At 55.5% G+C, this 12,533-nt stretch overlaps 3 protein-coding genes across 3 annotated transcripts; 1 reads left to right on the forward strand and 2 right to left on the reverse strand.

Annotated features, from left to right (window-relative positions):
- Positions 1-3,535: 3,535 nt before the first annotated feature.
- On the reverse strand, positions 3,536-5,638 carry J4E83_007090 (uncharacterized protein; the record flags this gene model as incomplete). The annotated part of the gene is made up of 1 exon (XM_049333996.1): positions 3,536-5,638. One exon carries the CDS (start codon positions 5,636-5,638, stop codon positions 3,536-3,538), a length of 2,103 nt encoding a protein of 700 aa, XP_049186807.1.
- Positions 5,639-7,159: 1,521 nt separating this feature from the next.
- On the reverse strand, positions 7,160-9,149 carry J4E83_007091 (uncharacterized protein; the record flags this gene model as incomplete). The annotated part of the gene is made up of 2 exons (XM_049333997.1): positions 7,160-8,698; positions 8,937-9,149. The coding sequence occupies 2 exons, from the start codon at positions 9,147-9,149 to the stop codon at positions 7,160-7,162; spliced, it is 1,752 nt and encodes a 583-aa protein (XP_049186808.1).
- Positions 9,150-10,674: 1,525 nt separating this feature from the next.
- Positions 10,675-12,393, forward strand: PRP45 (mRNA splicing protein; the record flags this gene model as incomplete). Its single annotated transcript, XM_049333998.1, has 2 exons — positions 10,675-10,852; positions 10,904-12,393. 2 exons carry the CDS (start codon positions 10,675-10,677, stop codon positions 12,391-12,393), a joined length of 1,668 nt encoding a protein of 555 aa, XP_049186809.1.
- Between the last annotated feature and the right edge of the window lie 140 nt (positions 12,394-12,533).

Below are 12,533 nucleotides of genomic sequence, written 5' to 3' on the forward strand. Positions count from 1 at the left end.
GCACGCTTTGGGGGTGCAGTTGTGACTATATCAGGCTCTCATGCACAGAGCCCCAGGGCTTCGACAGCCGTCGAGGGCATCCCTGTGCCTCGCACTTGTCTGCTTTGTACCAAACTCGTCGCCGGCTGAAAAGAGCGTCACAGCCTCGACTCGACGCTGACTAGTCCCCGCTCCACGCCCATCGCATCGCATCGCGCAAGCCGCTGCTTCACATGAGCACCGCTGCACGTCTCGTCGTCGGCCACGGCGGCTGCAAAACACACAGCCCAATCACGCCCAGCGCCCTCCACATGGCCCGTTTCGAGACTGGCGCCAAAACTCCTCCTGATAGGACCAACCCCCAGCATGGCCTGCATGACCACCGAAGCCCCAAGAAGCCATGCCAGAAGCGTGGAAGCACGATGTGACCACACCTGCTGTCCAATCGTGAAATGCTCACCAACCCCACCATGAACATTTGCAAGACATGACGAATCCAGCTGCACCCCAAGGGTACAGGTGAAGCACAAAGCCAGCACCGACAGCCAACTCGTCACATTCGAGATCCACCCAGGCAATCCATCCTCTGCAGCGTCCGAGACACATGTGTTCCCCAGCTCAGACGGTAGCAGTCACCGGGCCTTCGGCACCCATCAATGCACATCCTCCGCACATCACTCGAGGCACGATGGGGGGCATCCCTGTGGCCCGTCGCAACTCAGGTCAGGGCACGGCGGTTGCGTCGCCCGTCAGGCAATATTTTGCTCTGCGTCCCAAGCCATGTGAGAGAGGATAGATTTGCTGCCACTCGATCCGTCCCGATGGCAGACGTTAGCCCGTGGCTTGATAGGACGATAAGATACGCTTATGCGGGGGTAAGGCGGGGCACTTCTGCATGTCACGCCCAATCGTGACATGGTCAGCTCACAAAGCCCACGAAGCACGTCCTCCTACGTGGTCCTCGTCCATTGCACACACATAAGTGAGTAGGACACGAATGTGCTATAAACCAGCAGCAGTATGATGTAGGTGTTGGCTCGACAAGTGTGCTTTGCTGGCTAGGAATGAGATCATTTGGGACAGGTACGCTGCAGTTGATCCGTCATCCCACATTAGCTAGCATTATCGTGGTCCCAAAGAGAGCCCCATACAGGCAGCTCCATATCGACGACTATCGGCTTGTTGTAGGCAACCGACGTTCTGCCAGCGACCCTCGGACCCAGATACGCTGCGTTGATCACCGTGGTCTGGCTGCGTTCTTCCGTCCCTGGTGGAGGCATACCCCTCTGTCGTTCTGCGAGACGCTGAGTAGCCTCGTCAGGACACCCATGTCCGGTATCGCTCTCATCTGGATGCTCATCTGCATCGCCCCCTCGCCGTCTTCCTCCACTAATCCCTCCTCCCCACAGCGCCTCACTGTCCCGCAGGGCAACATCAGTGAGGCTCGCTGGTGCCGTCGGGATAAGCTTCTCACCACCACCGGACGGGGGCTGACGCCCTGTCTGATCCGGTGCAGACATTGCATCAGGCTGGCCTTCCAGACGGTCCCCTCGCGAGTCAGGCTGCAATTGACGTGTCAAGCTCGCATGGTGGTCGCAGCCCGAACCACGCCCTCTTCTCACCTGCATGCCCGTCGTCAAATCAACTAGAGAAAGTTTCTTGTTGGAGGCTCCTGGGTCGTTCCAGAACTGCACGCTTGGTACTAGGGTACCGATATCCATGGGCGTGGGTTGGTGATGTAGTAATGCATGTCTTTCTCTCCATTGTATCGTCTCCACGCCTCGTCCGTTGTGTATGTGGCCGCAGATGTTCAACATCGGCCTGACTTGCTCTAATCTTCTTAACAACGCTGGGCATCCTTCCCTTATTCTGTCTTTCTGTCCGCTTGTTGCTGCTACTACTCCATCGCATCGCCCCTTGGGCGGTGTATGCGTAACTACGATATCCACTTCATTTGGAATATTTTTCCACACTTCTTCTGCTTCGCTGGGTTTGTACTGAAAAGCCCAACTCGCAAGTTGCTGTTTGGGCGTACAAGGACTCCCAAAGATGGTAAAGCACGTTCCCCGTTCTTTCAATCGTATCTCCGTATAGTCATTTTCAAGGTAGACGATGGACTTGGATTCCGTCAACAGTCTTCTACACGCTTCTGTGTCTTGAGGCGCAGGCCATTTCCACGACTCTTCGTTTTCTCGAAAGAACGGAGGATCGAGCGTAATGTCGTGATTCCCTGTCCCATCTCATCAGCACTTCTCTTCTCCATTACATCTGTACCTCTTGAACAAGACCAAGGGCATCCATTACCAGCAACCACAATCTTCGCCTCAAACTCCTGCCGCTCAAGCCACTCGACCGTCCTCTTCAACTCCGCATAACTCCCCTGATTCGTCAAGTCACCCGCGTGGATCAACACATCGCCAGCCGGCAGCTTCGGCGTCTGATTATGCGTATCCGATATACAGACTATACGCGTTTTGCGCCGTGCCGACATACGTAGGTAGGCTCATGCACACACATGTGCTAGTTAGCAACAGTAGTAGTAGCAGTAGTGATCGTGGTAGGTAGTGAGTTATCGTGTGATCGATCAGGTACACACGCCAAACAGGCAAAACAATGCCCAACTACCCACGATCCAAGCTAACCCCAGCACACCCACCCAAAAACCTTCCTGTCATCATGCACTGCAAAAGAGCCGTGGGAAAGAAGGTTTGGTGGAGTTAGTCCAGCAATCGCTATCACGCGGTTACGTCATTCCCCATCATGTCACGTTCGAGGGGCCTGGCCTCGCCCATTTCCCAAACTCTTCGTACCGCGTACCGCAAAGGAGAGCACAGTATTTGCTTTTTCTCACTATTCGCCGGTGATCAACAAATGTCCCGGCCTCTAGGGTCTTAGTTCCCTCTAGTGATGCGACAAGAGATAGACAGGTACATCCGCAGCACGACATCGCCTCCAACCCCGGTTTTCCACCATATCGCCGCACCTCGGCTCGCTTGAGTGCGGTGTTGTGCATTTTTTGCCACCGCCACCCGTTTCGCGCAACCGATATTGCGATGGCGAGTTCAGCCGCAATTCTTGGATCTGCGGTGGTTGGGAGATGCATGTGGGAGTGGTTGGGCGGAAAGAAAAACAGGTTGTTGGGGAATGTTGGCAATGCCGATGCTGGATTGCGATGGCGATGCGCGTGGGGATTGCGCTAGTACGGAAATGACGTTGCACGTGATGGATGCTTTGGGTAGGTTTGATGGGTGATGGGAGGCAGGTGCGATGTCGAGGCCAGCAATTTCATCTAAGGGGTTATCACGATATTGCAGAACGGAAGTTTTGTTCAGGCTTCACAGCCTTTTTTTTTTGTTGGTTTTAGAGTACATTTTTCTCGCGAAACAAGACTATGCAAAAACCAAAACTCCTTCGCTACAACTGAAGGGGTATCTTGACAATGACAAGCCTACTTAACGCCCTTATCAAAAGAAACCCAAGCCAATGTCGCCTCCGCGCCTCACTATGCCTAGGTGCTCCTCTCCTTCCCATGGACAGGGTAGTCGTCAACCTAGATTTAGCCATCGAGGACGACCTCAGCGGTCTCCTCGTCGTCGTCATCCAGGTTCATGTCGTCGTCTGACACCATCCAGGTACTATCAGAGTCCTCACCCAGGTCGACGACTGACGTATCACCACCCGCGGACGCAACGTTGCTGTCCAGGCTATCCCTCCTGTTGCCGTGGACAGCGTAGTTCCCATCGTCGTCGTCCAGGATGATGGGGGATCGGGAGCTGCTACCGCTGGGGACATTCCGTCCCGAGTGATGTGATCTGGAAGCCGGGGCCGGGGCCTCGAATGCGACGACTGGTCCGTCATCTAGGACGGCGTCTGTGCCCTGGATAAGCGCGTAGTCCCAGTCATTCGCCAGTCTTGAAGACCACTCTCTGTGTGCCCAGCGAGCGATTTTGCTCTGGATCTCATAGCGAACCTGCTCCGAATGGAACTCTGACTCGAACTGTTCAGGAAACCAGCGCTTGAGTTCAAGGTCGCAGGTCTCCAGCCCTGCCAGATGACGGCGCGTGATTGCATCCATGGAAATTTGACACATTTTGTATACAAATGGTCCGCATGCACCTCCATCTTCTTTGAACCTGTTGTTGTTGTTTTGATCGGGACTGTTCCATTGTGGGAGGTACCTCCAATCCTCTGGGTCTTCATCAAGAATATGGAGCATTCCCATAGACACATCCCGGCCTAAGTCTTGATAGAATCCCAGTCTGACAAACAGCGAATCAATATAATAGCATTTCTTGGAAATCCGATCCAGAATGGCGAGAGACCAGTGTAATCCACTGTGGCCATCGTTTTCGACACCGCCGATGCCATCGTTGATGACGATGAAGATCCAATTCTTGTCGGCGTAACGTAACCTATACTGTTCGTATTCCGCAGTATATCCTGACATTTGGGCGAAGTAGCAGATCTGGGCCACGGTGGAGTTGGCGATGCCGATTTTGTGAGCGTCGCCGTCGTATTCGCGGCGAAGCACTTCAAGAGCCATGTCTAGACTCTCGTCACGCATCCATACTTCCGCACCATATATCCGACTGTTGGTAGCGCCAATATAGTTGAAGGAGTCGTTATGTATGGTCACATCACCCAGCTCAAGGAACACTCCTTCGTTGTGGGTAGGCTGACCAAAGAAGACCGAGGCGAAAGCAGTATGTCGGGCAGGATGAGGAAGTTGCACCCAATGTGTAAGAGCGGGTAGCGGATCCACCTCCTTGTGTGGTAGCTCAGGGATGTCAAATGTCTTTGCAACGTCAGTGAAGTGCCCACTAAAGACAGGTTTCTGGTGACTGTTTACCTGAGATAATGCAAATTCCCAGTGATTTGTCTCTTGCTCCCATTCGGTGGTAGTATTCACATCGACGCTATAGCGGCGCTTCAACAGAGGGGGTCTTGTTTGCCTCGTGGGCAGATTCTCACGTTGAACACCGCGAGAAGAGATGACAAATATCTTGGCCGCTTGATATTTTATCAACCCTCGTGTCTTCGAGAAAATTTTGCGTCGCATTTTGCGCTTAGCGAGTGATTCAGATATGTCTGTAAAAGAGACCGCTCGATCAGGCGACATGACTGCCTTGCGTTTCGGTGGTGGCGGCGGAACACCTAATTCAGTCCACCAATCTGACGATACCGATGAACTTGGAGACTGGGGTTCTTCGTCCATGGAAGGCGTGTGTGGCGGTGTGACTGGCGGCGTCGTGGCCATTTTGCCGGCGTGGTCTTGATCTGAGCGCGGGGTAGGAGAGTGGTTGTTATCGACGTGCTCTTCCTCTGGTGACTGCACAGAGTCAGGCGCATTGTCCTGAGATTGTGAAGCCATAGTCTCATCGCTGTGTGGCGGCGAGGATACCAGACCTTGCGTCTCGGTCTGTGGTATGACGTCGACCGCAGGTGAGCCTATGCTTGAATGAGAGTTAGCATCGCCGTCAGATGCAGTCACCACATTGGAACAAAGAGGTTCCGGCTCGGCTGGTGATGAGGATCTGACAGTTTCTGCCCGTACTGTGGATGGTGAGTCTGTCAGTGTGTCCGCCTCGTCCGATGCGGTAGGCGCGGCCTGCGCGACCACCTGGGCAGGCGCGCGCTCTTCGGATATTTCGTCTGACATCGCAACGGCGCCGCAGTGTTGTTTCCTGAGCGGAAGGCTACGACTTGGCGATGGGGAGTGTGTGCGCTTGAAAGTGGTGGGGATTCGCGTAATGGGGGCGTTTGCGAAGGCCTGCGAATTGACAAACACTGCTGGCTCAGGCGCTAAAGCGGTGGTGGATGCGCTTGATGGCGAGTTTGCTGCAGTTGAATCCAAAGGCGAGTGTAAGTCTGTGTCGGTCGTGTGCGGATTGCGAGTTGCGGGCTGACAAAAAGGCGTAGTTACTGGGGTGGTGTCGTGGTCGAGCGTCGCAGTAGAAGAAATCGAGGAACGGCGCGAGCGGCGCTGCGTCATAAGGCCACAGCAGAAAAGGTCCATGGAAGGTGAATGTGGGTCGGTGCGCTCTTAAACACTGTTTGCTCCAGCGCAAAGAGCGTGATTGTTTCACAGCACGGATTCAGGGATGCCAGGGCATTCAGATAAGGTGAAGTCAGCGGTGAACAGAAGAAGGGGTCCTGAACTCAAATGAATACCATGCGATATAGACATTTCCGTGTGTAGGGCACGTTCGTTCCATGGTTGCATGGGTTCAGGTGTGGGTCGTCCAAAGAATATGGGAGAACAGCCCACATATATCTTGCAATTAACTACAAGGCCTTTGTGAATGGTCAGTATTACCGACAAGCGACGGCTCGTCCAGTTAACAGCCAGCAATGAACAATGCTGCGAGAGTCCGATTCGTAGCCAGCAGCAGACCTTCTTCATTATACTTGTGGGATTCACCCAAAAGGACTCCAGGTCGCAGAAGCCTGGCCATTCCAGACGCGCCGAATCAGTGAAAGTGTGGGCATTGCGTATCGTTCCTAGAGTCCGGTCTGCGATGGTGAAAGCCGTAACCTTGAGCACTGTGTCAGCCTTCATTTCATAGATGCACAAAAGGGGTTCGTAACTGATATATATATTCACAGAGGAAAAGGCGGTTTTGATATATGTACACGAAGTTTCAACACTCACGTTTTGAAGAGAAAGAAGAAGTAGCAAGGAAAAACACGATCTGGTGTTGGTATATGGAACTAACGAAAACGGCAAACGGAAAAAAAGACAAAGAGATCATGAGATGCTGACGGTGAATCGATCCTGCGCCCACACGCTTGTCCCCTTACGTGCAAGAAACGCTGATAAAAAAATGCTCCGTAGTTAGCCCCTTTTGATGGCAAAATATGCAAAGTCGTGAGAACGCTCTTTCTCTCACAATGCTTGGTAGAAACTCCTTCGTGGTAAATCGCACAGACTTCTTAGCCTTGCAAGGCTGAATAAAGCAGATACTCCTTCTGACATGTCTCCGTGCGCGTCTGTCCCTATATCTCTGTACTGACTCGGTGTTCTATGGTGCGCCTCTGTTGGTGTGCCCATGGCGAATCCGGTCTCAAATATGAGAGTCGCGGGGTCATTGCGCGTGGACCAAAGAGGAGACTGGGCATACTATGAGGGTGACGTCAAACATTAACGCAAGCTCAAAGAAATGCGAGAGCTTTGCTTTGCTCACTCTCCGATACTTGTTCCCCTCAAACGTCTCCCCAGGCTTACGCTGCGCCCGATGTCGGAAACACCACCGACTGAGTGTCTGTTGTTTGGGTTTCGAGCGACGCTCAATTGTGCTCTTGGTCGTAGTCCTCCCGTCAGGGTCTTCTCGTAGTTGGCTGGTGAGCCTTCACGGCCTAGGTTGTGACCGTAGCGGCTTTGGTTTTCCCGGAACAACAAACTATGCTCGTTGGAGGGCGTACTACTTGAAACACTAGGCCGGCGGAGACTGGCGGTGGTTTGAAGAGCGGGTGATGGCTGTAGATCAGGCATTGGTTCGCGGGAGGTGTACTGTCTGCCACCGGTGAACCGTTTTTGATCTGACTGACCACCGTGACGGGCTCTAAAGTCGATGGAGGTCATCGCACGGGAAGGCGCACGGAAAATTGGATCTTCGTCTTCTTCGTCCACACTGTTGCGTGTCTGGTGGAGACTGGTGCCTGCTCGTTGCATGCGTGACGGAGTGTGTCTATCGTCGTAAGGTTCCTGGCTGCCACCTCTTTGGCTGCGGCCGGAGTCATCGATAAGCATGCTGGTTCTCCGAGCCTCGATGCGTGACATGGCTCTACTAGGACTGACACCAGATAACGTGTTGCTTTCGGGTTCGATGCTCTGTCGGATAGTCGGTGAATCGCCATTGATCTGTACACTCGGCCGACGTGATAGTGTGGCTGTGTTGGATCGGAAGGCTGGACTGGCAAGACCGGTCTTGGTGTCGCACAGAGCAATGCAGAGCTCGGTGAGACTGCGACAGAGGTTGTCGGCTTTGCGACGAACCTGGCGGTCTGAGACGACAGAGCCGTTGATGATGGAGCTAGCAGAATGGAGTGTGCCCTGCGGCCCTGCACTGCCGCTCATCTCTGCCAGCGCAAGTGCTTCGGTTGCAGTCGCTTCCAGGTTGCGGTAGACAGTTGGGGAGACGTACTGTCTAGCTTTACCGAGAGCTTCGCGCAACAGAGGATGAGTTTTGTTGTTGTTGGGGGTATGAGTGCCGACTGTCGACTCGGCAGGCGACGGATTCGACTTTCGCTGCTGATTGGGTGAAGAAGAGACTGTCGTGGCTGAGGTGTTGGCCGTCCGCGGGCGCTCAGCCGATGCTTGGTTTACAATGGCACCCGATGTCGAGGGTATCTTGCCGCCCATCTCGATCTTCCGTATCCTGGACTTGAGCTCGTCCAGCTCGTCCCATACAGACGCGGCCGGCCCTGTAGAGCCATGTGACTCGGTACCGTCGGCGCGCGAACCAGCCTCAAACGATGTCTCCACCTGCGGCGTGCGCGGCTCGTGTGACAGGTTCGACGGCCTGTAGGGGTGGACCGGGGTGCGACTGGGCGGGGTTTGGTGTACCTCAGGCTGAGATCCCCGTCTCGTTGAGTTTGAGAACTGGGCGAGGAAGTCGCGCGGTGAGAGCTCAGAGTCGCGTCGGGTGGAGCTGAAGGAGGCTTTGTGGTTGAGGTCGCGGGTCCGTATGGCTTCGGGCGCAGGTGAGTTCGGTGACCGCTCGTATCTGGAGGGGGTGGGCAGGAGCGATGACCGGCGTATACCGCTGGACCTGGCTTCGAGGGCAGCGCTGGAGGGTATCCTGCTGGTGGTTGGTGTGACTAAGCTCGACTGGACCTGGACGGGCGAGGGCGACTGCAGGGCCGAGGGGAGCGACTGCCGGTTGTTGACGCGGGCGACTCGTGACTGGGTCGTTAGCTACCATCCATGCGCATACCGTAGCTCCATTGGTGCTCACCTTCAATCGGTCGCGCGCTGTCGGGTTCTCTGGGCGCGGCGGCTTGGGCGCACTGTCGGCGGCGATGTTCAGGAACAGGTCCTCCTTCTCGCCGTCTGTTCCTGGCGTCGCGGGCGCAGGCGCTCCCCGTCCGCTATGCGCCGCGTGGTAGTCCTCCATGCGGCTGCGGGGGCCAGAGTCGTACTCGGACGACTCGTCGGTGGAGCTCGCCATTCGTCGCGGCGGGGGCCTCGCACTGCTGGTCGAGGCTCGTCGGGGGTGGGGTCGGGGGCGGGTGGCCGGGTCTACAGCGCTTGTTTGTTGTGGTGGTCGCGGGGCTTCGCTGGGGGAGGTGCCTGGGTGGGAGCTAGTGGGGGATACCAGGCCGGACTGGAGGAACTGCTGCTGCGCATAGGCAAAGTCGGTGGGGTTCTGCGAGCTGCGGCTGCGAGTGACGAGGGTGACGGGAGGGCCGCGCGAGTTGTCTATGCCATGGCCGCTGTGCGAGGCTGGGGGACGGCGGGCGGACGAGGCGCTGACAGACGGCAGGCGCAACAGCGTGGGCGGCTCTGGGGCCGTGTTGGTGCGGGCGTGGGTGGGCTTGCTCGGGGGCGTGCTCTGCGACAAAGAGTTGCGCCGCTGGGTGGTGGTGTGTTGTGGTGCTCCTCCAGACGATTTCCGAGAATGGGTCGGCATAGCTGCAGGCCTGCGCTGGCACACCAGACAGGGATGACGGACAACGTTTCAGAATACTCAGCCCGTCATGGCTGCTTTTGCGACCCACAGTCCGCGCGCGAGCCGTTGAATATTGCCAATTCACTCTTCAAAGTTCAGAGGTTGATGCTGCGACGCTGGGGATCCCTAGCATCTTGACCTTGGCCGTTTGCGTCTAGGGTCCCGGGCCACTCTGCACGAGATGTCACAGTCCTTTCTGGAACGAATGGCCGCCTTCGAAACCGTCTCTTAGCAACGGCATGATGTGCAGCGACTAGCCGTGCTCTGCCCTTAACCTATATCGCACCCTATATCGCACATCACTCGCTCGCCTCTCTCGACTACCAGCGTGTCAAAGACGCCTCTACCCGACTAACTTTCCCTGCAAGCTGACCTTTGCCTGCGCGATTATTACCTCGCCATTGTGCGTGTCTGGCCCAAAAAGCATGCTGGCTCTCATTTCGTCCGGTGAACGCACACCGCCGCTTGGCCCTTAGCAGGAACCGCTTCCAAGCTTCGCCAGGGCTCCCGTCGAGATAACAGATCACGATTGTGACTGCAAAAACATTGTGCTGACTGACTCTGTTCCTGCATTCGCCATCCTGGTCAACGGCAGGTTGTAAGCGAGTAGCAGCGACGGACGGGACTTTTACCCATGTCAGTCGCAGGTAAGATTCACCGGCGCCTGAGTCGTGAAGATTAAGGCCAGACATCCTCACTCCTGTAGCAGATATTGTAATCTCGCGCGCAATACAAGGTTCGGTGGCTCACATTCTATATCGATAGTGAAAGCTACATAATTACAATCGGAATTGCGCGCTTCGCATCATTGATTGGCTGTTGCATTGTAAAGGGAACAGAGTAGAAGTAGACGTGCTGTGTCCACGGGTTGGAGGCAGCCACACGCACGTGACCTCGGCGGTGGCTGAACCAAGCGCCGAGGGTCTGATGAAATCTTGCCCAGCAACATCATCACCACCACCAGTGCCAACCGCGATACCCAACCCTCATAGCATCGCGATCTGCCCTCGCGCCTACACCGACCATGTCCGTTGCAGCTCTATCCAAGTCGCTGCCAAAGCCGAAATACTCGGGCGAAGAGGAGGAGCTCACCAACAGCACGCGCGTGCTAACCGCAGAGCAATATGAAGCGCAAGTAGTCGCGAAGAAGGGCCCGCCGCCCTATGGCCAGAGGCAGCACTGGAGGCCCCGCGCGCCTGAAGGTAAGCAAAACACGTATGGAAGACACACGGGAGAACCACTGACATCACCAGACTTTGGCGATGGAGGCGCATTTCCGGAAGTACTCGTCGCGCAGTACCCGCTCGACATGGGAAAGAAGGGCCAACCATCCACATCCAACGCGCTCGTGAGGAGAGTCGACGGCGAGGGCAAGACCAAGTACGATGAGATTGCGCGACGCGGACACGGCGATTCGAGGATTGTGCAGGCCAGCTTCAAGGACCTCATTCCTCTGCGCCAACAGGCAGACGCTGGCGAGCTGGACTTGTCGCGTCCTTCTGCGGAGGTTGTCCAAGCAACCAAGGAGAAGACTGAACAGGCCCTCATGGCACTGGTTCAAGGGCAGACTGCCGCGCAACGGCCCAAGAACGTACAGGGTAGAAAGAACGACGAGCCGACTTTCGTCAGATATACACCCACGGCTCAGCATGGTCAAGCCCAGGGCCAGACGCGCATCATCAAGATTCAACAAAGACAGATTGATCCCATGGAGCCGCCCAAGTTCAAGCACAAGCGCATTCCTCGCGGACCACCCTCGCCTCCCCCACCCGTCCTCCACTCGCCGCCGCGAAAGCTGACCGCCGAAGACCAAGAACTTTGGAAGATCCCACCCCCAATCAGTAACTGGAAGAACCCCAAGGGATACACAGTGCCACTAGACAAACGTCTAGCAGCCGATGGTCGGGGGTTGCAGGACATCACGATCAACGACAAGTTTGCTCAATTCGGCGAAGCGTTGCAGGCAGCCGACAGACATGCACGAGAGGAGGTCAAGCAGCGTGCGATTATGCAGCAAAGATTAGCGGAGAAGGAGAAGCTACAAAAGGAGGAGCACCTGCGAAACCTGGCGAAAGAGGCACGAGAACAGCGCGCCAACACCTCCCGAAGACGGTCACAAAGCGAATCGGACACTGATTCAGAAGAAGAGGCAGTGCGGAAGCGAATGGACGCTCGCAAGGAGAGGCGCGAAGACTTCCAACGCGAACTCCGTCAGTCGCGGATGGGTACCGAGCGCAAGATCCAGATGCTGGCTCGGGAGCAGAATCGTGATATTTCTGAAAAGGTCGCACTCGGTCTGGCAAAGCCGACACAGAGCGGAGAGTCCATGTACGACTCGCGGCTGTTCAACCAGTCCAGCGGATTCAACGCTGGCTTCAACGAGGACAACCACTACGACAAGCCTCTCTTCGCAGCTCAGGATGCTATCAGTAGCATCTATCGCCCGAGTGTACAGCAGGATGACGGAGAGGACGAAGGGCAGACCTACGACCGGATCACCAAGTCGAGCAAGTTCGAAGTCCTTGGAAAGGCCAAGGAGGGCTTCAAGGGTGCGGATCTGCAAGAAGCCCGGGACGGACCAGTTCAATTCGAGAAGGATACTGACGATCCGTTCAACATCAACCAGATGATTGACGAAGTTCGTGGTGAAAAGGGCGAGAAGACAGGAGAGAAGCGTTACGGCATCCAAGAGCCGGAGGGCAGATCAGCCAAGCGCGCCAGGGTTGATGATGACAGTGATTGAACGTCTTTTAGCATTATCGAGACATATTTTAGGCGTTTGGGTCTTTTGCATAGCTCGAGTTGCTAGTGCAATACTGTAGCATTTACTGCGATCAAAACGGTCATCATTGATCTGGCTCAATCTTCTTAATACAAAACTCA

This window comes from Alternaria metachromatica (assembly GCF_023757995.1).
Source record: "Alternaria metachromatica strain BMP 0045 chromosome Unknown scaffold_17, whole genome shotgun sequence".
NCBI classification, from domain to species: domain Eukaryota; kingdom Fungi; phylum Ascomycota; class Dothideomycetes; order Pleosporales; family Pleosporaceae; genus Alternaria; species Alternaria metachromatica.